General features: G+C 41.9%; 1 protein-coding gene across 1 annotated transcript in view; it reads right to left on the bottom strand.

Annotated features, from left to right (window-relative positions):
* Positions 1–8,616: 8,616 nt before the first annotated feature.
* The window catches only part of Cdr2 (cerebellar degeneration related protein 2), a 30,656-nt gene continuing 13,730 nt past the window's right edge, over positions 8,617–25,542 (bottom strand). The window contains exons 3-5 of the mRNA XM_052712824.1: positions 15,577–15,725; positions 15,167–15,331; positions 8,617–13,760 (exon numbers count right to left, since the gene is read on the bottom strand). Of these exons, the coding sequence (XP_052568784.1) occupies positions 12,899–13,760; positions 15,167–15,331; positions 15,577–15,725 (1,176 nt within the window). The 3' untranslated portion in view covers positions 8,617–12,898. The remainder of the gene's footprint in view (positions 13,761–15,166; positions 15,332–15,576; positions 15,726–25,542) is intronic.

The following is a 25,542-nucleotide window of genomic DNA, read 5'->3' as shown; positions in this document are numbered from 1 at the left end:
GCTCCTGCCAAGGACCCGAGTTAAGTTTCCAGTGCCCATTTTGGATACAATTGCCTGTAACTCTAGATCCAAGGGGATCTGATGCCTCTGACCTCCTCAGACACTTATGTGTACCCACACCACAGCTCAGCCAGTACCTGCTGTGGGATGTTCTGTATGGCAAATGTGTTGCTAATTAGTCAATAAATAAAACACTGATTGGCCATTGGCTAGGCAGGAAGTGTAGGCAGGACAAGGAGGAGAATAAAGCTGGGAAGTGGAAGGCTGAGTGAGAGAGACGCTGCCAGCCGCCACAATGAAAAACAGAATGTGAAGATACCGGTAAGCCACGAGCCATGTGGCAAGGTATAGATTAATGGAAATGGATTAATTTAAGCTGTAAGAACAGTTAGCAAGAAGCCTGCCACGGCCATACAGTTTGTAACCAGTATAAGTCTCTGTGTTTACTTGGTCGGGTCTGAGTGGCTGTGGGACTGGCGGGTGACAGAGATTTGTCCTGACTGTGGGCCAGGCAGGAAAACTCCAACTACAAGTACCTGTCACCCTTGATGATCTGACACCGTGGAGATTGAGGGATGGTTCAGTCTCCAGAACCACAGGGTTGAAGGAGAGAACCAACTCCTGCCAAGTTGTCCTCTGATCTTCACACTAGCACCTTGCTTCCTACCCCCAAAGAAATAAATTTATTTCAGAAAGATTTAAAGCTGCCTCCAAAGGAAATTGTAACAGATCAACTAATGAACAAAAAGCATAAATAGCCGGGCGGTGGTGGCGCACACCTTTAATCCCAGCACTCGGGAGGCAGAGGTAGGAAGATCTCTGTGAGTTCGAGGCCAGCCTGGACTACCAAGTGAGTTCCAGGAAAGGCGCAAAGCTACACAGAGAAACCCTGTCTTGAAAAACAAACAACAACAACAAAAAAAGCATAAATATTGTGGTTGTATCATATCCCATCTTTAAAACACAACTACTAGGGTTCAATGTCACCATCCCAATTCTTACCAAGTGGTAACTGAAAATACAAGATACCATGATTACTGGTTCTGGGAGCATATCAACTAACTACCATAATAGAGAGTTACGCACAAAGGCTGTAAAACAAGGACCATGATAGGAATGTAAGCTTTAAGATCACTAAATCAAAACTAGCTTGATGGAGCAAGGCAGGGAGAGAGGTTGAGATGATTTTTAGGGCACCTGTTTAATCCAGTTTATGTTATATGAATAGGTCAAATGAAGAAAATCGCCGTCTCCAATCAAGATGTACAGTTCAACACATGGAGAAGATCTCCAGTGCGATTTGTCTGTGGAATTTAAGAATGTTGAAGCAAAGGCTGGAGGGATGGCTCAGAGGTTAAGGGCACTGACTGTTCTTCCAGAGGTCCTGAGTTCAATTCCCAGCAACCATTGGTGGCTCACAACCATCTATAATGAGATCTGGTGCCCTCTTCTGGTGTGCAGACATACATATAAGCAGAACACTGTATACATAATAAATAAATCTTTTTTTTTTTAAAGAATGTTGAAGCAAACAAATCAACAAATGTGATGTAACACTCTCAATAGATGCAGAAAAAGCAATGGACAAAAATTAAGGATCTTTTCATACAGAAAGCTCTTAACACATTAGGTGAAGGATAGCTCACATAAGCAGGGCTATATACAACAAAGGCCACACCAATATAACATGCAGTGGTGAAAATTGGAAGCTTCCTGAGTTCAGGAACAGTGATGCCCACTCATCACTTTTATTCAACATAGTACTGGAAGTCTTGGCCAGAGCAATTAGACAAGAAAAATAAAAGCATCCAAAATGGAAAGAAGTCAAATTGTCTTGTTTGCAGATGACAGAGAACCCTGAAGCATATAACAACAGGAAGAAACCTGTCCTAGTATGTATTCAATAAAGTTACAACGTATACAGATCAGTACAGTAGAATTTCTCCGAAACCCCCACATGACATCATCAGACTATAACATGTCTAGGAATAAACTTAGCCAAGGAAGTGAACGACACTGGTAAGAGTTCAAGATGACTCAAAAAAGTGGAGGGTAACCCCATGTTTACAGGCTGAATGCTGTTAAAGTCTATACCATCCAAAGTAGTCTAGGGATTAAAAGCCCTACCAAAATTCCAATGGCATTTTTCAAAGACACAGAAGATAATCCTAAAACTCAGAAGATCCTGAACAGACAAAGCAAAGTTGAACAAAAATATCAAAGATTGAGACATGGTAGTACCTGGTTTTAAAATCTATAATATAATAATAAACAGCTTGGTGCTGGCATAAAAACACACATCATGGAGAAAGGTTATATGTTCAATAAGTGGTAATGGGAAAAAAATCTGTGTAAAAAGCTGTCACTATAATAACCACATGAAACAACTTGGAAAGTTATTGCAGCATAGAGCTCTTGTAGATTTCCATCCATGATCTGTTGGCCCCACTGCTTTTGGCCAGAGTTAAGGCAGCATATCTTGGTAGAAGTGACTGATGGAACAAAACCAATTACTTCAGGGCCAGAAGCTCCCACACACACCAAAATAAAAAGGGTGGTGGAGAGAAGGGAAGCTCCTGTTCTTCCCTGTAGGGCCATATGCCAATGACATAAAACCATCTTGTTAAGCTGTCCACCATCTCTTCCCCCAGAGCACCAAGCAGGGACCAAACCTTAACCTGTATGTTTGGGGTTCAGATCCAAACTACAGCAACATCTACATGGAAAAGAATGAAATCGGACCTTCATCTAATGTGCGTGCGCATATCAACTTAAGAGCCTGGAGAGGTGGCTTAATTACTGTTAAGTGCTGGCTACTCTTCGAGTGGACTTGGGTTCAACTCCCAGTTCACAGCAGGTCATAACCATCTGTAACCCCAGTCTCAGAAGATCCAACACTTTTCTGGCCTCCATGAGCACTGCATGCACACGGTGCATAGACAGACATGCAGACAAAACACCCACACACATAAACTATTTAAAAACTCAAAATGGATTGAAGACCTAAACTTAAGACCTGTATGGCCATAACACACAAAACTGGAAAACAAAACGACTCCTCGATCTTGGTCTTGATAATGGATTTTTGGTCAAAGCACAGGCAACAAAACTTAAGTGGGACTACTTATCAGACTAAAGAGCTCCTTCACAGCAAGGGAAACAGAACAAGGGAACCGTGGAGCGGGAGAAAACATTTGCAAGCCACACACCTGGCAACAGATTACTACCAAACATAAGGAACCCAACCAAGAAAGCCAAGCAACCAACTAAATAGGAACCTACCACAATGAACCTGGTTTTAACCAGGGCTATACAGGGAAACACTGTCTCAAAAAACAAAAACAAACAAAAAACCTGATTGTAAAATGAGCAAAGGAGTTGGAAAGACACTTCTGCAAAAATACCGAACGTCAATAGGTATGTGAAAGGTGTTGGATACCGTTAAGAAGATGCAAATCAATAGTCCCAATGATGTAAGATGTCTTCTCACCTACTAACATGGTAATTATCAAAAGGAAGTACTGAAGGTGTGCGCAAACAGGGTACCTTCATACATGGTTGGGAGTAGAGACTGGTGCTGCTACCATGGAAAACTCTGGTTGTTAAAAGAAGATGGACTTACTGTAGGATCCAGTAGTCTTCTGGGCATATACCAAAGAAACAAAACCAGCTGTGAAAGATACTTGCACTTCTTTACCCATTAAGGCACTATTCATAATATCCAAGATATGGAAACAGTCAAAACATTCATCAACATGGATAAATTGTAGCATATAAACACATTCACATGGTGTGGGAGCCCGTTCTTGGGTTCCTCGTGGCTTTACCCAGCAGGTCCGCATAGAGGATGATTAGGACCACGGGCCTGAGTGCAGGTGTCGGGGATGGTCTGCACTTGGCTGTGCTGGGAGAGGAGGTCTTTTGCTCCACCCCTTGGCGTCTCTATAAAAACCCTGGGGCAGAGACAGTCGGGCCCGTTGGAATAGGTTCCAGGCCCTCTCGAGGCTATCCTTTATTTTCTATCTGTTTATCTCCGTGATATTCTCCGCAATAAATCCTTCTATCTAATATTTCCTGCTGCTCGCACTCAAGAAAACTCTGGGGAACTGTGGGGGTGGTTGGGTAAACGCCCCACAACATGGGAATATTATTTAGCATAGAAAAAAAGGTGCAATAACAAAATAAAGTGCATAGAAATAATGGTGGTTACAGGGGGGGGTGGTGGTGGTGGTGGTGGTGGTGAGGGGAATACGTAAATGCAGATCAGAGTACAAAACTGCAGTTATGTAGGGGGAGGTGACTTCACCTCAGGACTGCTGAGAATTTGGCAAGAGACATCTTAGTATATCACATCCAAAGTATATGATGTGAAAATGTTCCTTTGTATGACTAAAAGGAGGAAAGGATATACACATGTACACAATAAAGGGGAGAAGTGGAAATAGATTTTGTCTAATTGGATACAAATTTACTTGATATATATTAAAATATAATTTCCTAAATTCCTGACTGAATAGAAGCCCAGTATCACAACTAATGGAACAGTATACATATCCTTTAGTTGAGACTGAGAAGTATGTTTACTCTCATCATAATTATGGTATTCTAGATCAACCAGTTAGTGAGACAAGGATTAGAGAAGGGTTAAAAAAATCAGTTAAGGCTGGGCGGTGGTGGCGCATGCCTTTAATCCCACTCAGCACACGGGAGGCAGAGGCAGGCGGATCTCTGTGAGTTCGAGTCCTGCCTGGGCTACAGAGTGAGTTCCAGGAAAGGCACAGAGCTACACAGAGAAACCCTGTCTCAAAAAAAAAAAAAAAAAAAAAAAAAAAAAAAAAAAAAAAAAGCCAAAAACCAAACCAAACCAAAACAAAACAAAAAACAAAATCAGTTAAGTTAAAATTATTTTTTAGAACTACCATGTAAAAGCTACTCTAATTGTTCCACAACACAGCCAGAATCATTAGCTTCTCCATATGCAGCAGCTACAAAGCCCAACAGAGAAATCTTTCAAAATGTGCAAAATCTCTGAGACAGGTGCCCCTGTATTGGGTGGATCTCTGAGTTTGAGGCCAGCCTGGTCTACTGAGTTAGTTTCAGGACAGCCAGGGCTACACAGAAGCCTTGTCTCAAAAAACCAAAAAATAAAAACAAAACAAAACTGACCTCAGGCTGAAGAGATGGCTCAGCAGTTACAAGCACCAGCAGCTCTTCAGAGAACTGGTGTTCAATTCCCAGCACCCACATGGTGGCTCACAACCATCTGTTACTCCAGCTCTGAGGGATGACACCATCTTGTGGTCTCCTTGGGCACATGTGGTACACATATATGCAGGCAAACACACACAAAATCATTTTAAAAACTGACTTCAAATTGGGTGGTGGTGTTGGTGCATGTCTGTAATCCCAGCACTCAGGAGGCAGAGGCAGGTAGATCTCTGTGAGTTTGAGGCCAGCCTGGTCTACAAAGCAAGTTCCAGGACAGCCAGAGCTGTTACACAGAAACCCAGACTCAGGGGTGGGGGTGGGAGTGGGGTACAAAACAAAACAACTGACTTCAAGGGTCTGGAGAGATGGCTCAGAGCACTTGCTGCTCTTGCAGAGTACCCAGGTTCTGTCCCCAGCACCCACATGACGACTCACAACAATGGGTAACAAGTTCCAGGATATCCAGCTCCCTCTTTTGGCCTCTGCGGACACTGTGCATGTTGCAGATGGAACACCCAGACACATAAAATAAATCTTTAATTGGGCATGGTGGCACACATATCTTTAATCCTAGCACTCAGGAGACAGAGACAGGTGGATCTCTGAGTATGAGACCAGCCTGGTCTACATATGGAGTTCCAGAACAGTCAGAGCTACAAACAACAACAACAAAAAAAACCCCAAATCTTTAAAACAAAACAAAAATACCTGACCTTAATAAATACTTCAATCCAAGAACTAGACATTTAGAGAGAAACATGTCACTACCCCACCACCACCACACACACACACACATGTAGATGTAACCAACCGTCTTATTAAATAAGAAACACAGAGCCAATTCAGAGAAGAAAGCCAAGAGGTCAGAGCTAAGAGCCTCACCCTTCCTGCTTCAGCGATCCTCTTCAGTCAAGAGAGCTCTCCGAAAGGGACCTACTTCCTGTGTGTATGTCTTTATATAGTCTAGCTGTTCTGCCTTCTCATTGGTTGTAAATTCAAACATGTGACTGCCTCATCACTGCCTGTATGTACCGCCCTCCAGGTCCTTAAAGGCGTGCACCACCACCGCCACGCACTTGCTATAGCTCTAATAGCTCTGACCCCCAGGCAACTTTATTTATTAACATACAATTAAAATGACATTTCAGTACAAGTAAAATACCACCACATTTCCCCTTTTCTATTTTAATAAAAAGGAAAAAAAAGAAAAAGGTTATAACTAACAAAAGAAAAACTATATACAAAAGTACAATGACTATATACAATATATACAAGTAATAAATGTCTAAACAATGTCTAGTCCATTTGTATTTGACAAATTCAGAGAAAATAATTTCATTATCTATCCTATTTTGTTAAGTCCAAAATGTGTCTAATTCACTTTCTATCCTAATTAATCTTCAACTATAACTAACTAACCTTCAACTATAACTAACTAATCTTCAACTCCCTCAGAGACCCAAGAAGGAAATAATATTAGCTAACAAAAATAAAAACAGAAAGTGCATGCAAGCAACTTCCAAAAAATTTGTGAGTTGACAGAAACAGCCAGCTGCCTGGACAGTCACCTGAGGTTTCTCCGCAATGCTGGGGCATCATCTTCAGCCTATAGGTTTAGCGTATCTGACAGACTCATTTGTGAAGTAGGATGTACACAAGGTCAACAGTTCAACCTCACATTGGGTGAGAGCAGTCCATGTACCAGAAACACCTGAATTCCACTAGTGTCATGTCATGATTCAGGATTTTAAATTCTGGAAATTGTTGATGTTTTTTTAATTCAGCTGTCCATTCTTCTTGGCTGTGTATATATTGCTTCATCTCAGCATCCCGTTCTTCTCCACATCCCTCTATCAAATGCCAGTCTACTATTGAGAGGCGTGAGCTTAGTTACTCTTCAAGAATAACTGTTTCAGCTGCTGTTCCATTGCACATCAGAAGCCATCGGCCCACTGCCTATTCAGCTGCCTTCGAAGAAAAGGGCACTGTACCTTTTCCAAATTGCGAAGGCCACTTCAGGGATGGTGCCATATTGTCCTGGCCTCAGAAGATGCCTTTTGATAAAGCCATAACCACACTTGTTTTGGCAAGAATCAGTAGTCCTTTGTTTCATGTCCTGTCTGTCCATTTTGTCAGCAGTTGATTCGAGGACACTTTGTTGTCCAGTGGCTAACTTTTGCCACAATGAAAGTTAACTCCATATGCAGTTTCTTCAATGCCCATATTTTCTCTGAAGTAGATTGGTACTGCCAGGAGCCGACATGTCTCATAATCATAACAAAAAAGAAAAATTTTCTTAGTTATTAAAACATTTTAAATGCCATATTCTGTAGATCTCTGAAGGGTTTGAAGATGACCTGTCTAAAATATATCTGCTCAATTTTTAAAACATATCTAATATGACTACAAGTTCTATTGTAATGTCTAACTACTAACTTTCATTTCTTTATATCCTAATAGTTGGTAATAATAGCATTCAAGGATCAGAAAATTGCATTGTTAAATGAACGGTATAAGTTCAATTAGAAATATACATATAGCATTTTCTAACAATATCAATTCCAATATATATAATTTGTATACAATATAAAACAATCCAATCCAATGTAAAGTATTTAAAACTAGTAATTGTCTTTTTCTTCTTCTTTCTTTCTTTCTCTCTCTTTTTTTTAAACAAGAACCTTAAATCTAATCTCCTTTGCTTAGCCTTTTCCCTAACCCTTGACAACAACTTGTAACCAACCCCCCTAAACAATGAAAATTATCCCAGACCCAAAACCCATTAAAAAGACCAAAAAACCACCCACCCCACACCACCTCTCTGGGAATGTGGGCGTCGTATTCTTAAAATTGCTTCCTGCTGGGTATGGGCGAAGTTATCTTTATCCTGAAAGAAAAATTTTAGGTTAATTGTCAAATTCTAGGAAAGGTAACTATGTCCTTCATTATTCAGTCTGTGTATAATGCCTAAGTTCAGGGTTTATCTCAAGTCCTTATTCAAGTAGTCTTTGAGACTGGATCATCTCAGCTAGTCATCTCAAAATTGCTCTGAGCACCTTGTAGTTCAAAGCTGATCTGTAGATGATGTTTGTCAGCTTAGTGATGTTATTATTGTCCACGTGGAATTGTTGTTGTGGGGCCCCAACTTCTTCCTGGAGACTTCAGTTGATGTTAGGCCTGGCCGTGATTTCCTGCAGAAAACTGATAAGAGACTCGAACACAAAGACATATATATGCAGCTAATTGAAGCCTTTTTTCTAGAATTAATTAGTACTCTATATGACCATTCATATCTTAACAAAGTTTAAAATGTATATATATCTATATATCTATATATATTAATCTTGTAACTTTGATATAAAATTTATACTTTAAGAAAAGTTTTAAAGAATCAGAATAGAATCAAAGAGTTGAGATTAGTAATAGAATAGTCCCTTAATTAATTTGGCTTTTCTCCTGTCCCATAGCAGAAGATGGCTTTTTTATTCTGGCATGATACAGGGAGTTTGCATTTTCCTTTTAACAACATGCTTGAGTTTAAAGAAGGAGAGAGCCATTCTCCAACTCCAAAGTCAGCTTTAAATTTTAATTGAACTGGGACTATTAGAAGACCAATAGTGTTAAATTTTTAGAGAAAAGCAGAAACAAACCTTTATGGTCTGTATGGCAAATGTGTTGCTGATTGGTCAATAAATAAAACACTGATTGGCCATTGGCTAGGTAGGAAGTATAGGTGGGACAAGGAGGAGAATAAAGCTGGGAAGTGGAAGGCTGAGTGAGAGAGACACTGCCAGCCGCCATGATGACAAACAGCATGTGAAGATGCTGGTAAGCCACGAGCCATGTGGCAAGGTATAGATTAATGGAAATGGATTAATTTAAGCTGTAAGAAGTTAGCAAGAAGCCTGCCACGGCCATACAGTTTGTAACCAATATAAGTCTCTGTGTTTACTTGGTTGGGTCTGAGTGGCTATGGGACTGGCAGGTGAGAGAGATTTGTCCTGACTGTGGGCCAGGCAGGAAAACTCCAGCTACACACACACACACACACACACACACACACACACACACACACACACACACACACACACACACCAAATTTGGGAAAATTCTATGAAAGAAATTCCATTTTCCCCTTCAGTTATAAAAATATAAATATCCAAATACAGCCACTAAAATTGACCTATTGTACATGGAAATCAGAGCCTAGGATATAAATTGGTTCAAATTCATGAGGAGCATTTTGGTTGGTGGGGAATAGTTCAGATGGATAGACCGATCAAACAAAGGAGCAAATCATTCAAGAAACTGATCAAGAAACATGGTTATAAATTTGTTTGGCAAACTGCCATTAAAAGTAAAATAAGATATTCAAGGAAAATACTTGCAATATCCAACTGCAAAAGTATACTTCCTAGTACTAATGCCCTTTAACAGACAGGCAAAAGGAGAGTACAAATGGCTAACAGTAGGTAGGAATAGTCAACTCTTCTAGCACATACCTTAGGAGGCAGCGGCCAGCAGAGAGAGGTCAGCCCAGTCTACACAGCAAGTTCCAGGCCAGCCAGGGTACATGAAGAGGCCTTGTCTCAAAAGCAAACAAGACAACAAAAAAGCACAAATAAAAGCAAAAAGCAAAACCAAAGAATATACAACTTCATTCATAATATAAATGAAAATATAAGCTATTAGGAAAACACCATTTGCCTGCTATTTAATAGTAAAGTTTATTGGACAGCCTCAGCAACATCATGAGACCCTTTCTCAGAAAAGTAAAAGCTCATTGGCATGGGTGTGAGAAACCAGGCATCCTTATGTGGAGTTACTCGAAGTATGACGGTTCAGTGATGCCAAAATGCTCACATCTTTTTGCCTTTACTTCTAAGTCATGTTTAAGTGTATGCACATATATATGTATATATTCATTACATCTCCTCATGGAGGCTGTGACACTGTATAGCTATCATTAAGATATAGTATTTACGATACAGTATTGTTTTTAAATGTGAGGTGGCAACTATTTCTGTGCTAATGTATGCCTATCTGGGAAGAATATATAGGAAACTGGTTGGCTGATTTGGGGGAAGAGGTAGGTTGGTAGGCAGGAAAGAGCGCCAGAAGTAGCAGTACATACCTGTAATCGCAGTACTTGAAAGGCTAAAGGAGTTAGATTACCAGTTTGAGGTCAGTCTGGACTACATGGCAAGACTTTGTCTCAAAAGACTTGGGATGTAGGTTAGTTGGCAGAGTACTAGCCTAGCACACATGAGCCCAGGGTTCGATCCCCAATACTGCTTAGACCAGTCATGATAACACCAGTGACAACTTGGGAAATGAAATGGGAAGTTCAGCGTCATCATCAGGTACATGAGACCACCATCTCAAAGACGAACCTGGAAGCTGGGTGTGGGTACTCAGATGCTAGCACTCCACAGGCAGAAGTGCTGCAAGCTCAAGGCCAGTCTGGTCGACAGTGAGTTTTAGGTTAGCCATAGCTAGACAGTAAAATCCCATCTCAAACCAAAACGAAAACTGAAATGTTTACATTTTGTGAGTGTATATGTAGGGGCATGTGAGTGCACCAGTGTGGAGGTCAGAGGGCAACTTATGGCACTTGGTTCTCTTCCACCATGTGGATTCTGGGGATTGAGCTCAGGTCCTTTATCCATGCCACTGGTACAAAACTTTGAGAATTAATTCAAAAGCACATCTAATTTGGAATCAATACTCATCATATTTGACTAATGCTATTGTGTGTATGTGTTGATTTATTTGTGGGCCAGAGGTTGTCTTCTGATATCATCACTCTTTTAAGAAAAAAATTGTAGGGGCTGGAGAGATGGCTCAGTGGTTAAAAGCACTGACTGCTCTTCCAGAGGACTCGGGTTCAATTCCCAGCACCCACATGGCAGCTAACAACTGTCTATAACTCCAAAATCTGACACCCCCTTACACAGACGTACATGCAGGCAAAATACCAATGCACATAATAAATTAAAAAAAAAATGAAAAATATCGTGTGCATTTGCATATGCAAGCACTCGTATGCAGGTATGTGCATGTGTGTGCAGCTGCTCAAGGTCAGAAACATCACAATCACCTGGAGCTGGAGTTTCAGACAGTGGTGAGCTGCCTGAAGTGGGTGCTGGGAACTAACTCAGGTCCTCTGCAGGAGCAATGTACTCTTCAGCAATGAACCGAGACACTGCTCTTAGCCCTTGCTCTCATCTTTTGGGTTTCTCACTGAACTTGGAGCTGATTGGCTAGGGCCAGTGAGTCCTTGGGGTCAGCTGGTGTCTGCCTCCACAGTGGTGGTACTACATGTGCATACTGTCATGCTTCAATCTTTACATGGGTGCGGTGGCATGAACTCAAGTACTACATGTGCATGCTGTCACGCTCCCATCTTTACATGGGTGCTGTGGCATGAACTCAAGTCTCAGTGCTTGCACAAGCGCTTTACTCAGCTGAGCCTTTGCCCTAGCCCCAGTAGTCAAGAACTGAAAAGTTTTTAACCATGATTAACTGATCGGAAGCTTTAACAACCAACTAGTTAAGTGCTATGAATTCAGAACTAAGCCAGATGCTTCTGAAATAATAGAAAAATGTTTTCAATCATAATATTTAGCAACATGGACAGAATTTTTTGTTAAGTCATACAATTCCAAGGATTTCTTGCTTAAAAGAAAATGAGGGGAAATCACTTTCAAATTCCCCAGAGCTGTCTATTGGGGAAAAGCCAGCTGGTTTCAACTGTAAAATGGCATTAAGCTTAAAACAATAGGCAGTAGATCTATTTGTTCACATTCATAGATAGCTTTATTCGGCGTTTAGAAAAATATATACAACAATCAGAACCATGGTTCTCTTAAATATTTTTAAATTAAAGTATGCAAGTGAGAGGAAGATTCTTTCCACAGTGAGAACATCAATACTGTGTAAGGAAGTAAACAGGGACGTCTGCAAGTCTAGGAATGGGAAGAACTGAGCAGGAGCAGCTTGTGGTTGCCAAGTGGTCAGCACAGAAACACTAAGAGCTTTCTCCTTTCTCCTTTAGTTTCTATTTGAAAACAGAATTAATACTACATGCCTAGCTGTGAGTAAAACAGCTGAATGCTGGCATATACCAGCAGGATTGATCAAACCAAAACTTGCCATTTCAATTGGTAGTCACTGAATTTGGAAACAGGACTGCCTGTCAGTCATCATTCAACTGGTAGCAGATGCAACAAACTTAAGGAGCTGGTTAGTGTCATCTGAAAAGATTCCTGCTTTCTCAACATTCTTTGGAATGAGTGTGAAAAGTATTTTAGTTAAGCAGACCTTGGAGTTCCAGTAGTTTGAGAAGCCAAGTTTGGAAGCAACAGGAACAGCCTTAGTTTTGTTCCAATTCTGTCCTTTGCCTCACACTGTAGGTCCTTTAGCCTACTCCAAGTACATGGATCCCCCTTCACCGGTTCTAGGGCTTTCCCTGGAAATGAGCCTCATCAATGCACCAACCAGTGGCCAGTCTACCGTGAGATTTCCTAGGGACCCTGGAGTCAACACTGTCAGCCACCTCTCCTGCTGCTTTTGCCAAGTAACAAAGCAATGAGGCAAATATCTTTAGCAACATCAAGCTTTGGAGACTGCGCTGTGTCTGAACGGAAGGGGGTGAGAGCAAACAGGCAGATTAGAACTGGAGGTCTCATTAAGAGTAAGAGGAGAGAGATGGGTATTTTGTTCTCTGTTCATCTATTTCCTGCTTTGTTTTGTTGATACAACTAAATATCTCCTTAAACAGTGCTTTGTACTCTGGAGGTGTAGTGGTGGGGGAAGTGGTGGGCTCTGGGCTGACAGGGGTGGGTTCCCAGCCACTGGCTCCAGCCTCAGACTGGGTTACCAGTCCTGTCAGGTCCCTGGCCAGCAGCCTAGATGTCTGCACAGCCTTGTGTGACAGTGAGTCCTGCTCCTGCTGGCACTTCTTCAGTAGCTCTTCATACTTGACTTTCAGGGCACTGTACTGAGTGTCCACTTCATGCAGAAGGGAGATGCCCCTCTGCTTCACAGCCTTAGCTCTCCTGATGCAAGTCTCCTCGTGGCCCTTCACAATGTCCCCCCCTGCCATACTGCTGAGCACCGTTTCACTGCTGCTGCGCTTGAGTGGTTTTCTCTGTGCTTCTGGAGCAGCTAGGAACATCTCCTCCAGCAGGCTCTGGCTGGGCTCCTTGAAGGGCACAAACAGAGAGTCGGGAACCAGCTTCTCAACACCATTCACAAAAGGATGCTCTGCCTGCAGGATCTGCCGCATTTCAGCCACCTCGGCCTCCAACTCCAGTGCTCGGGCTCGGTAGGCATCTGTGGCACCCAGCTGCTGCTCCAGTTCACTGTTCTCCTTCAGCACTACCTGATACTCCGCCTCCACACTCACTCGCTTCTTCCTCTCCAGGCTCAGCTGAGCCTGCAGCATCGTCACTGTCTTTTTCAGATGCTCATTTTCTTCTTCATCAGGGCTCTGCTGGTTTTGCAAGGAAGTGATCTTCTCAGCGAACACGTGGTCATAAACAAAGTGTCTACGAGGAAACATGGAAATATTTAAAGGTCAACTGATGGCGCAAAGGAGGTTGCTAGGGCTTTTCAACTAAATCTTTGAAAGGAGCTGTGACACCAGTTTTTAGCCCATTCAGTGCTATAAGCAGTGGCTAAAACGAAACTCTATGAGACTGGAAAATTCTTGAAAGCGAATACATTTTTTGTGACTGATTTGTTTCCCAATAGTAAAAGTAGCATAGAAAACTCACTCGCAGACCAGGAGAATGACAACTGTTTACTAGGAAATATAATGGACCAGAGTGTCTCAGCTCTAGTTGCAGATCACAATCAGCTGGGTGGTCTTAAAAACCTGGAGCTCACACCATTGATTCTGACCTAATTGGTCTGCTACCTGGACCTATAGGGTTTTAAATGTTGTCCATAATATGTGACCAAGGTTAAAGAACATGATGTTTGGACTTTTAACTTGGGTTACACATCAGAACCACTGGGACAGCTTTAGGATCACACCTAGAAAGTCTGACCTGAGAGAGAGTATCTGCTCTTGGAAAACATCCACAATGCCAGGTGCACACATGTGATCTCAGCACTTGGGAGGTGGAGGCAGGGGGATCAGGAGTTTGAGGCCAGCTGGGCTATATGAGATCTTATTTCAAAATCCCCAAATCTCTCTAGGTAATGTGACATAAAGTAAAGGGTGAGAAACATTAATTGGCCTCTCCTATTCAATCTTAGGCAGCTTGTGTGTATTTATTTCTTGGTTATGGAGCATCTGACTTCAGGAAAGGTCATGAAGACACGTCATGTCTATTTTGGCCATCATTCCTGATGTCTGGCACATCAACTGTAGTGGAACAGGTGTTTAGTAAGTATTTATTAAAGACTCAAACTCATAACTATAAATTATAAAGGCATTTTTTTAGGTGAAAATACTTTTTGAAGTTCAGTGGCTTTGTTCAAACTACTGGTGGTTTAACAGGCAAGGGGCACTGTGGGAGCCCGTTTTCAGGTTCCTCGTGGCTTTACCCAGCAGGTCCACATAGAGAGGATGATTAGGACCATGGGCCTGAGTGCAGGTGTCTGAGATGGTCTGCATTTGGCTGTGCTGGGGGGAAGAGGTCTTTTGCTCCACCCCTTGGTGTCTCTATAAATACCCTGGGGCAGAGACAGGGCTCATTGGAATAGGTTCCAGGCCCTCTCGAGGCTATCCTTTATTTTTTATCTGTTTATCTCCACAATATAAATCCTTCTATCTAATATTTCTTGCTGCTCACACTCAAGAAAACTCTGGGGAGCTGTGGGGTTGGTGGGTAAACACCCCACAGGGCACTTCTTGAAATGGAGCTTTTCATCTACTGTAATCCAGAATGTGTCAACAACACGGGATGTTTCTAGCTTGCAAATCCACAGAAAGGCAGGCTCTTACTGGCGGAGGTCATACAGCTCTTTCAGACAGGAGAAGCTGGGTGCCGGTTTCTCCTGGTCACATGTCTTCTGCCCCCCTCTTCCTTGGCTGGAAGATTTCAGCTCCTCCACTTGGCTCTGGAGGTGATCAATGTTGGTTTGCAGGCATTCAATTGTTTCTGTGAGGCTGTGAAGAAGACATAAGCTGGTTGCTGCTCGTCACATTAAATTAAGATCAAAACTAGTGAAGGGGGATTAGGTGTGAGTCACTCAAACTTGGCTTTCTTAATTGGAAAGGACTTACAGTTAATCCTCATTCTTCTAAAAGAATGAACCCTTATCCTTTATTGCCCAACCCCCTACAGGCACATTCTACTTCAAATTATACTAAATACCTCCTTTGTAGATTGCCCTCAGTGACAGAAATTTTACCTCAGGATTTTTTGTTGCGAGGCTTTGCTCTCAGCAACTAGCTTCTGGTTGGTTTCTTCCAGTTCTCTGGCTGTGACATCTAATTGCTCATAAACTTTGGCATGCTGCTCATTCATTTGCCGCAGAAGCTCCACCTGCTTGGTCAGATACTGTAAAACAAGAGTGATATCAGGCAACCCGGAGAAGACAGCCTGCATGCTTCAACACTGATTCTCTGGCTCTCCAATACCAACTCATGCCACGTGAGGACTTAGGGCTTCCACCTGTGGGCTCAGCACCCTCCTGGCATGGTGATGTGCTTGCCAGCCCTGAAGCTCCCAGAGCCCTGACAGTCTGCCTGCCCTCTCCTGGCTAGCCACTGCAACCCTTTAATAATGTGGTCATTTCTCATCCTATTACTCAGGACAATAGGGGGTTTTGGAGTTTTACACCAGGAATGAGGGACAAAGACCCAATGTGAACTTTATATTATACCACAGTGTCATTGGTTTATTTAATGGGAAAAGAATGTTAAATCCCAATAAAAACTACCCGTTTGAATAAGAAACAGACATCAGATGTCCTTGATGTGTTTAGCTCCATTAATGCTTTCCAATACTCCTATATTCATGACGTTAGTCAATTGTTACAAAATATATGCTTAATATTCAAAAAGAAAACCCAAAGTGAAATATGATAATCCCACAAGAAGAAAAGCTTGGGAAACACGATGAAAGTTTAAACAAAATATGTTTAATAAGGGCTGGGGAGATGGCTCAGCAGTTAAGAGAACTGTTCTTTGCAGAGGACATGGGTTCGGTTCCCAGCACCCACTCAGCAGCTTAACACCACCTAGGGGACCTGGTCCTTCTGATTTCTGCAGGAATCAGGCATACACACAGTGCATATACACATATTCAGGTGTAAGATTCATATATATACAAACAATATCTTTAAAAAATAGAAAAGGCGGTGGTGGTGCACACCTTTAATCCCAGCACACATGAGGCAGAGGCAGGCGGATCTCTGTGAGTTCAAGGCCAGCCTGGTCTACAGAGAGAGTTCCAGGAAAGGCGCCAACGCTATACAGAGAAACCCTGTCTGGAAAAACCAACCAACCAACCAACCAAACAAACAAACAAAAAACAGAAAAGGCTTAAAAAAATGTTTAGCCAAAAGAAAAAGAAAAGCTTAACATGGAAGAAAATTTTTTACAGTTTTCACTTGAAAAAAGAAATCAATCTTTGTTTTCCTGAGTGAGGCATTTCAGACAAAAACTAGTGAAAAAATACATTAATTTTACCAGATACTTTAATAGCTATCAAAACCTCATTATTTCTATTCTACAAGAATGCCATCTCCACCATCCTTATTCACAAGATCCTTATCAGGTTATTTATTTTAGTCCCGCTAAGACTTCTTTCTGAAGACCAAGGATAAGGGTTATGAATAAGCACAATCTTAATGCCAGTTAGGTCACCTGGAGTCCCTCCTTCCCCGGTTCCGCCCACCACATTAAAGTGGAGCATATATTCCAAACAGAACATTCCTGCTCTTAGTCCTCTAGAGACAACCAAAAGAGGAAAAAAAAGAGGTTGTAAGTGTAATCATACGGAAGCAGACTTGACTTTAAAGACACTTCTTGAGGTATTTTACAGATCTCTTCAAGTACCATCAGGGCCAAGTGACCTTTGCTTTTTTTTTTTTTTTTTGGTTTTTTGAGACAGGGTTTCTCTGTGTAGCTTTGCGCCTTTCCTGGAACTCACTTGGTAGTCCAGGCTGGCCTCGAACTCACAGAGATCCACCTGCCTCTGCCTCCCGAGTGCTGGGATTAAAGGCGTGCGCCACCACCGCCCGGCAACCTTTGCTTTTTTGTTTTGCTTTTCCAGACAGGGTTTCTCAGTGTAGCCCTGACTGTCCTGGAACTCAGAGATCCTCCTGCCTCAGCCTCCCAAGTACTGGAATTAAAACTGTGTGCTGCCACAACACCACTGCTGGGCAACCTTTGCTTTTTGAGACCAAGTCTGTTATGAGTCTCCAGCCAGGTTGGCTCTGATCTCTGGCCCTCCTGACTTGTCTCCGAGTGCTGGGATTACAGGTGTGCACCACTACGGCTGGCTTTCAAGAGGCTTCTTTCAAAAAAAACAGAGCTCAGTGATATTTGGTGATAGGATATGATCCCTTTTCAGGTGCTTACATAATGTATACACAGAACAAAACCCCTCTTTAACTTCAACTTTCTCATAGCAATCTCTTGGGGGCCAAAAGTGTTCTGAAAAATTCTTCGAATTAACACCACCATCACCATTCCCAAACAAACCATAGTATTTATAACTTATGCTTTATAACACTCCTGTGAGGTCTGGGCAGGACTCTGTAATGAAGCATTGATACTTCCACATCAAAAAGTATAAAGATTACAAACAACCTCAGATCAGTTCAAGATTTGCTAGCAAATAAATTGCTGTAAACCTAAGGGATAAGACCTCAGTAGAACTTCTGGGGTTCGGAAGTGGTAAGGGGTTATAGGTGTTAGTAACTGCTAGAACTGACATGGTTAAATGAGCAAAGTTAGCATGAAGCATGGTATCTATGATGGCCCATTCATTCTTCACTGCCTACACCTCCACAAGCTTCTCTTGGTCCCTTGGAAAACAGCCACTCAGCTTCTGACAGGAAGCCTTTACAGACTCGAGGTAGAAAGCTCTTGGTTCTGCCCCAGCTAGCAATGACACAGTGGTTTCCTGTCATCCACAGGAATGTTTAATTTCTTAGGAACACTCGACTGGGTAAAGGGCTTAGGGCCAAAGGAATATATGTGACAGGGGTGGCAATGTGTGTGCGTGTACGCATGCTCGAGCGTGCACATGCATGTGCACACACACACTCAAAATAAATGAGTATATAATATAGATATTTTATAAGACAGTTTATAATTTATATAAGTCCCAAGTCCTAAGTATTCTTTGGGACTGATCATAATAACTTTAAAAAAGGGAACTGTATAATCAGACACAAATTATTTACAACAGAAACTATTCCTACATCCTCTACGTGGGACACATCTGTCACACAGAGAGCACATAAAAAGCCAGTTTATGAGTGGAGTCTTGTAGTGAGGACAAGACCAGAGTGGTGAAGGAGGCAGCAGTAGTCTAGCTTAGAATACAGGCTTGAAGACCCTTTGCCATTGCTAATTTTTCTGTAACTTCCTCATCAGGCCGGGCGGTGGTGGCGCACACCTTTAATCCCAGCACTCGGGAGGCAGAGGCAGGTGATCTCTGAGTTCGAGGCCAGCCTGATCTACAAAGCGATTTCCAGGAAAGGCACAAAGCTACACAGAGAAACCCTGTCTCAAAAAAACAAAAACAAACAAAAAAACCACTTCCTCATCAGAATCCCCCGAGGCTATAAAGATTAATATATATTATATATTATATATAATATATATATAAATAACACACACACATATACATATATATACATATATATATACATATATATATACATATATATATGTGTATATATATATATATATGACCAGGATATGTGGCTTGAGAATATGTGTTTTTGGTGTAAGGACTACTGAAGGCAGCTGAGAAGCAGATGCAGGAAAGTTGTCTGCCCACCATGTACATCCCTCCCCATCCACCAGGCAGATGGAAGGTTAACCACTGAGCACAGTTTTCGACTCTTCTGGGCCAGGGGCCAGCACTAGTTCTAGCTACTTATCTTCTAGAGTCAGAGTCCTTCCCCGCCATCTTATGCCTGCTCCAAGAGTATACTGTTCTTCGTTATGGTGTGCAGGATAGAATCCAAAGCCACCTCTAAGAGATTCACTCACTTGAGCACCTCCCATTTATGCATATAAAATACATGTTTTATTCCTTATTAACTGTCCATTATTTCTCCTCCTACATATGCAAATATATTCATTTACATGAAGGCTAATACACAGAATCAAGTATGGTATCTGGCAAATGATGAAAGCGTTCATTCAGTAAGAGGTAGCTACTGTCATCTTTATTTAGAATTAGTTTTTAAACTTTTTATGTGCAATTCACCTGAAAGACAACTGTGGGGACCTAGACCCTTTCTCCCAAATATTGATTCAGCGAGACCAGGACAGAACTCAGAGTCTGCAATTTTAGCAGAACCTCTGTGATTACTAATACGTGAAGAGCATAAACCATGTACTTATTAGTAGGGAAATGTAGATCTTGGACATGGAAAATCCTGGAAGTCCCCTTCTCCTGACCCAGTGGTGTGGGGAGCTGAGGAAGCCCTGAATGTGCAAGGAGCAGATGAAGTCCTGAGTGAAGGTATGCTGTTGACAAGGCACAGCCATGTCAAGGATTCCTGAAGCCTCAGACCCGTGGAGACGACAAAGACTTCCTCCAGTCTGTATGAGTATATGAACTGATCAGTATATAGAGAAATTATCAAACACCACAGCTTCCTCCTTCTGGATAATTACAGCCTGAAACTGCTCCCCTGCAGAAACCTCCCACCAAGATTAGCTAAACCTGCCTCCTTGTTCAACTGTATACAAAAGATGTGTCTCCTCCATTCAGATGTACAAAATAAACACTTAAGTTTGGGTTGCTGCTACATTTGGTGACCTCCATCAAAGTGAGCATGGCCCACCTAATCTCAACTTTTCTGTACACATGTCTGTGTATCTGTCCTTTCACTGACCTCACCACCTCAGTCAGGTTTTGTAGCATCAAGGTGTGCAGGATACAAGCTCAGTGGCTTTTTCTCTGGGCTTTAGCATTCACCAAGATAAACACTGACATGTGTATGTACATTTATGTTTTGAATCTAGGCAAGTGTACTACATGTAAGCTGTAACTCTAGTTCCAAACTAAGTTTAATGGCTACTATTTCCCTTTCACATCACTTGGTTGCTGTCATTCACTAGAATCAGTTATAGTTTGTCTGATATATCACTTTTTACCATAACATTATATACCCATATGTTCTTTTGTTTGTTTGTTTGTTTTGTTTTGTTTTTTTCAAGACAGGGTTTCTTTGTGTAATCCTAGCTGTCCTGGAACTCGCTCTATAGACCAGGCTGGCCTTGAATTCACAGAGATCTACCTGCCTGTGCCTCCCGAGTGCTGGGATTAAAGGCGTGTGCCACCATGCCCAGACCCATATGTTCTTATAACCATTAATTCCCTACAAGCTCGTTACCTTAACTTTGTATTACTTCATGACTTCTCAATCCACTCAAATTCTGACTTTCTACAGATAACTAAATCCTACCCACCAGGTTTTAAAGCTATTATAATTTTAAAGATATAAATAATGTACATAGTTTTTTTAAGAAGATCTATTTATTATGTATACAGTATTCTGATTGCATGTATGACTGCATATCAGAAGAGGGCACCAGATCTCATTATAGATGGTTGTGAGCCACCATGTGGTTGCTGGGAATTGAACTCAGGACCTCTGGAAGAGCAACCAGTGCTCTTAACCTCTGAGCTGTCTCTCCAGCCCCTAAACATATAAATAATAAAAGTTTATTAGTAAACTCCCCTATGCCCATCATCCAGTTTTAACCATCACAACACAAACATCTCACCTCTACTGCCGTCATCCTCGGTCATCTCAGAACAAATTCAAGGCATCTTCATTTTAGTGCCTCTCTCTCTGTGAGTTTTCATTTCAGAGTAGTCACAACAACTTAAGAGAAACCTCATACTCTTAGAATTTACCAAGCTTCATCATTTCCCCAGTCGCCTCAGAGTTCCTGTCAGCTTCCTGTGTTAGCTATGGATTCTCTGTCTTAAATTCAACAGCTATCCCTACCATAAACTTTTGAAGACACATATGCAAGGACCTCCCTCCTTCAGGGACTTCACCCCACTCCCCTGTCTCCCAGGGGAGGCTATTTAAAAAAATCTTTTAAAGATTTATTTTGTATGGGGCTAGAAAGATTGCTCAGCAGTTATGAGTGAGCACTGGCTGCTCTTCCAGATAACCTGGTATTTAATTTCTAGTATGCATATGTCTGCTCACAACTGTCTGTAACTCCAGACTGATGCCCTCTTCTGGCATTCTTGGGCACTGCATGCATACAGTGCAGACATACACACAAAAGGGAAGTTTTTAGAAAAACTTATTTTTACTATGTTTAATTGTGTGTTTGTGTGTGTGTACACATACCATGTGGACACATAGAAGCAGGAGCGTGTGGAGGCCAGAGGTGTCAGATTCCTCCTAGAGCCAGTTATAGTCAGCTGTAAGCTGCCTGATGTGGGAGCTGGGAGCCAAACTCCAGCCCTCTGCAAGAGCATTACATGCTGTTAAACTCTCAGCAGCTGAGCCATCTCTGTGCTGCTTCTGGCTGGTTCGTCTAACTCAGCAGCTCTTCGCCTGGGGTCCACAGACAGAGTTTAGAGAGGGTCTGTGAACTCTGATGGGGAAGACAGCTATTTAGAAAATTTCTAACTGAAAATTGGCATTTCCTTCAATGATGAATGGAAGCCATAAACCACAGCACTAACAGGGGCATTACCACCAATAGAATCACAAGTTTTTTTCATATCCTACTGTAGGGTTTGCAGAAATGTTGATGCTTACTTACATATGTCACTATTTGAAAGTATGATAGTTTCCAGATGGCCACAAGATCTTGTTACTTGCTATATATGCTGTATTAGTATTCATGATTTGTTTCTACAATATTTGCTGGCTATTTAAATATGGTATTTCATTAGTAATTCAATGTTTAGTTGAGATGGGGAGGTCTGGCTATGTAGGCTGGCCTTAAACTGTCAATCCTCCTGTCTCAGCCCCTAAATACTGAGATTCTGAGACTGAACCACATTTGGTGCTATAATCCAATGCATCTGAAAGGGCTTACTGTAGACCTTGACAGACAGCTAACAGGATCTGTGGCACAAACACAGGCCAAGCACTTTAGTTATCCATAGGCCTCATTTCAAACATAAGCTCTTTGCAAGCTATTTCAGAACACCTGCTCCAGGGGCTGGAGATGGTCGGTGGTTAAGAGCACCTGCCGCTCTTGCACAGGACCTGGCTTTAGTTCCCAGCACCCATGGGGTGGCTCACAACTGTCTATAAGACCAGTTCCAGGGTCTCTGACACCCTCTCCTGACCTCTGTAGGCACCAGGCACCACATGGAGCAGACACACATGCAGGCAAAGCATCCACACACACGAAATGATTTGTCAGAGTACCTGTTCCTGTACAGCCGCACCTCGAGGACCTGAACTTTTCTCGAGACAACACAACAATCAACTCAATTGCTTGACTGATACTGTCCCTCTCTTTCTGGGAAAGTGTTCTCTATCTAGCCCATTTCTTACATATGTAGTAGGATTACAATTTATTAGTGAAATACCAATTTCTAAATCTCTGTTCACAACAGCTGTGTTCAGTGTCACAATCCAGAGTACAAATGTCAAGAAAGGTTTAATTTGAAAGCTTCTGTGATGGGCTTGGCTACAGACCTCCTGGGAAAAGCCTATTAACCACTAATTCCCATTTAGACTCTATTCTCATGGCCCCAACATCACATTCAGAAACCCGAAGGGGAGATACTTATAATACATACCACATATTGCACAGATCCCAAGTTAAGTCTCTTTAAAAAAAATGTCAACTTAGGCTTGTGGCCAACATACAGGAAATAAATCAACATGCAAATAAGTACAAAGAGGCCACTAAAAACCTACAGAAAGTACCTCTTGTTCGCTATATAAAAATCTGTGATAAAAATACAATGAAGCCATTGAAGAACTTGTGATATCTTAGCCTTAGAGGACTTGGCTTTGAGGATAACCCAAGAATGCCAAGGAGCTTGTTTTCACAGGGTAGGAGTTTAGTTTAATTGTATTAAGCTACCAATAATCAGAAAAGCCATTCACTCTTCAAGACTCAGTCAGGCAGAGACAATCTACAAGGGAGTCTCATCTGGTCGGCAACTGCAAAGAAAACTACTGGCCCCCTAAGTAAGTGCTGTGTATAGCAGACACCAAACAATGTGCTGTCAGCCTCCATCTCCAAATTTATTTTCTTCACTTCATACAGAAGTGAAGGTTCTAGATAATAGGTTACCTTTCCCACCATTCACCTCAAAGTCCATACATGCTTCTAACATTCTCATTTTCTCATTTCAGAATCTGGGACACCACTTCATACCTGACTGCCATGCTGAGGGGGAGGTGAGCGTGGCAGCAAAGCAGACAGAAAAGCCAACCTATAGGGGTTGGGGATTTAGCTCAGGGGTAGAGCGCTTGCTTAGCAAGCGCAAGGCCCTGGGTTCGGTCCTCAGCTCTGGGAAAAAAAAAAAAAAAAAAGGAAAGAAAGAAAGAAAAGCCAACCTATGGCAAGAACATCAGGCTTGGCAAGACAGTTCAGTTGGGAAAGTGCTTGCCTTGCAAACACGGGGACTTGAGTTCAAATCCCCAGAACTCATGGTGTAGAAAAGCCAGGAGCCAGGCATGGTGGCATATGCCTTTAATCCTAGCCCTGGGGAACAGAAGCAAGTGGATCTCTGAGTTCAAGGCCAGCCTGGTTTACACAGGGAGTTCCAGACCAGCCAGGACTACATGTTGAAACAACAACAAAAAAGGAAATTTAGCTGCCCAGTAGTGTGAATTACAGCCAAGTCTTTGAAATTTAGTGTAAAAATAATCTTTAATAATAGTGAAGAAATAGTAGCCGGGCTATGGTGGCGCATGCCTTTAATCCCAGCACTCGGGAGGCAGAGCCAGGTGGATCTCTGTGAGTTCAAGGCCAGCCTGGTCTACAGAGCAAGATCCAGAACAGGCTCCAAAATTACACGGAGAAATCCTGTCTTGAAAAACAAAAACAAAAACAAAACAACAACAACAAAAAAAAATAGTGAAGAAATAATTCCTATTAAACACTGAAAGTGTATTGTACCTGATTACAGTAATATATTTCCACTGTAGGACATACAGGTGTGGAGAAGTAGGAATATGAAAATAAAAGTCACATATTAAAGCTTATCAAGTTGGCGTGTGTTTATATGTGTAGCATAATGTATGTGTGGAGCCAGAGGCCAACATTATGTGTCTTTTTTTTTTTTTTTTTGGTGATAGGGTCTCTCTGAACCTGGAGTTTACCCATAGGCTAGACAAGTTGTCGGGGATCCACCTGTCTCTGCTCCCATTGAATTAGAGATGTATGCCATGCTTGGCTTTTATGTGGGTTCTGGGGATCCAAACTCAGGTTTTGGTGTTTGTATGACGACCACTTTACCAACTGAGCCATCTCATCTCCCTAGCCTTACCTTGCCAAGTTTTTAAGATCTACTGTCCACTAAATCAACAGGATTTTTTTTCCAGAATTAAGACTGTCGCACTATAAACATTCTGAAATGAGTAAGTAATGATGTAATAATTACAGAAGTCCAAAACACATTCTCATGATCTCATCATCCCCTCAGGGCACCCTGTACCAATGTAGTGCCAGCATTTGTCACCATTCCATGATGGAGCAGACAGACCTAAGGGGAGGTTTACACGGCTGAACTCTCTATTTAGAAATATAATCAAGGGCTTATGCCCAAAGTCTCTGGATACAAAGGCCAGCACTCCCTCCACACCTTTAAAAGTATTAACCAGTTACCTACTATGTGTGAAAGACTATGAATAAACATGGCAACACTCTTAGTGTTACGATGGGAATTGAGAAAGTAGAAAAAAGTTAGCTAAGAAATAAGTACAATATAAAATAGAACATTAATAAATGCAGTAAAGGCACAAAATGCTTTAAAATTCCCAGGGAATAGGGACTGGAGCAATGGCTCAATGGACAGAATGCTTCCTACACAACATGAGGATTTGAGATCACATCCTCAGGGCTGGAGAGATGGCTCAGAGGTTAAGAGCACTGAATGCTCTTCCAGAGGTCCTGAGTTCAATTCCCAGCACCCACATGGTGGCTCACAACCATCTGCAATGAGATCTGGCACCCTCTTT

This window comes from Peromyscus californicus, unplaced genomic scaffold (genome assembly GCF_007827085.1).
Source record: "Peromyscus californicus insignis strain IS unplaced genomic scaffold, ASM782708v3 Scaffold_4__1_contigs__length_199733344, whole genome shotgun sequence".
In the NCBI taxonomy this organism is placed as follows: Eukaryota; Metazoa; Chordata; class Mammalia; order Rodentia; family Cricetidae; genus Peromyscus; species Peromyscus californicus.
The sequence above is the reverse complement of the archived record's forward strand: the minus strand, read 5'-3'. Positions and strand labels throughout refer to the sequence as shown.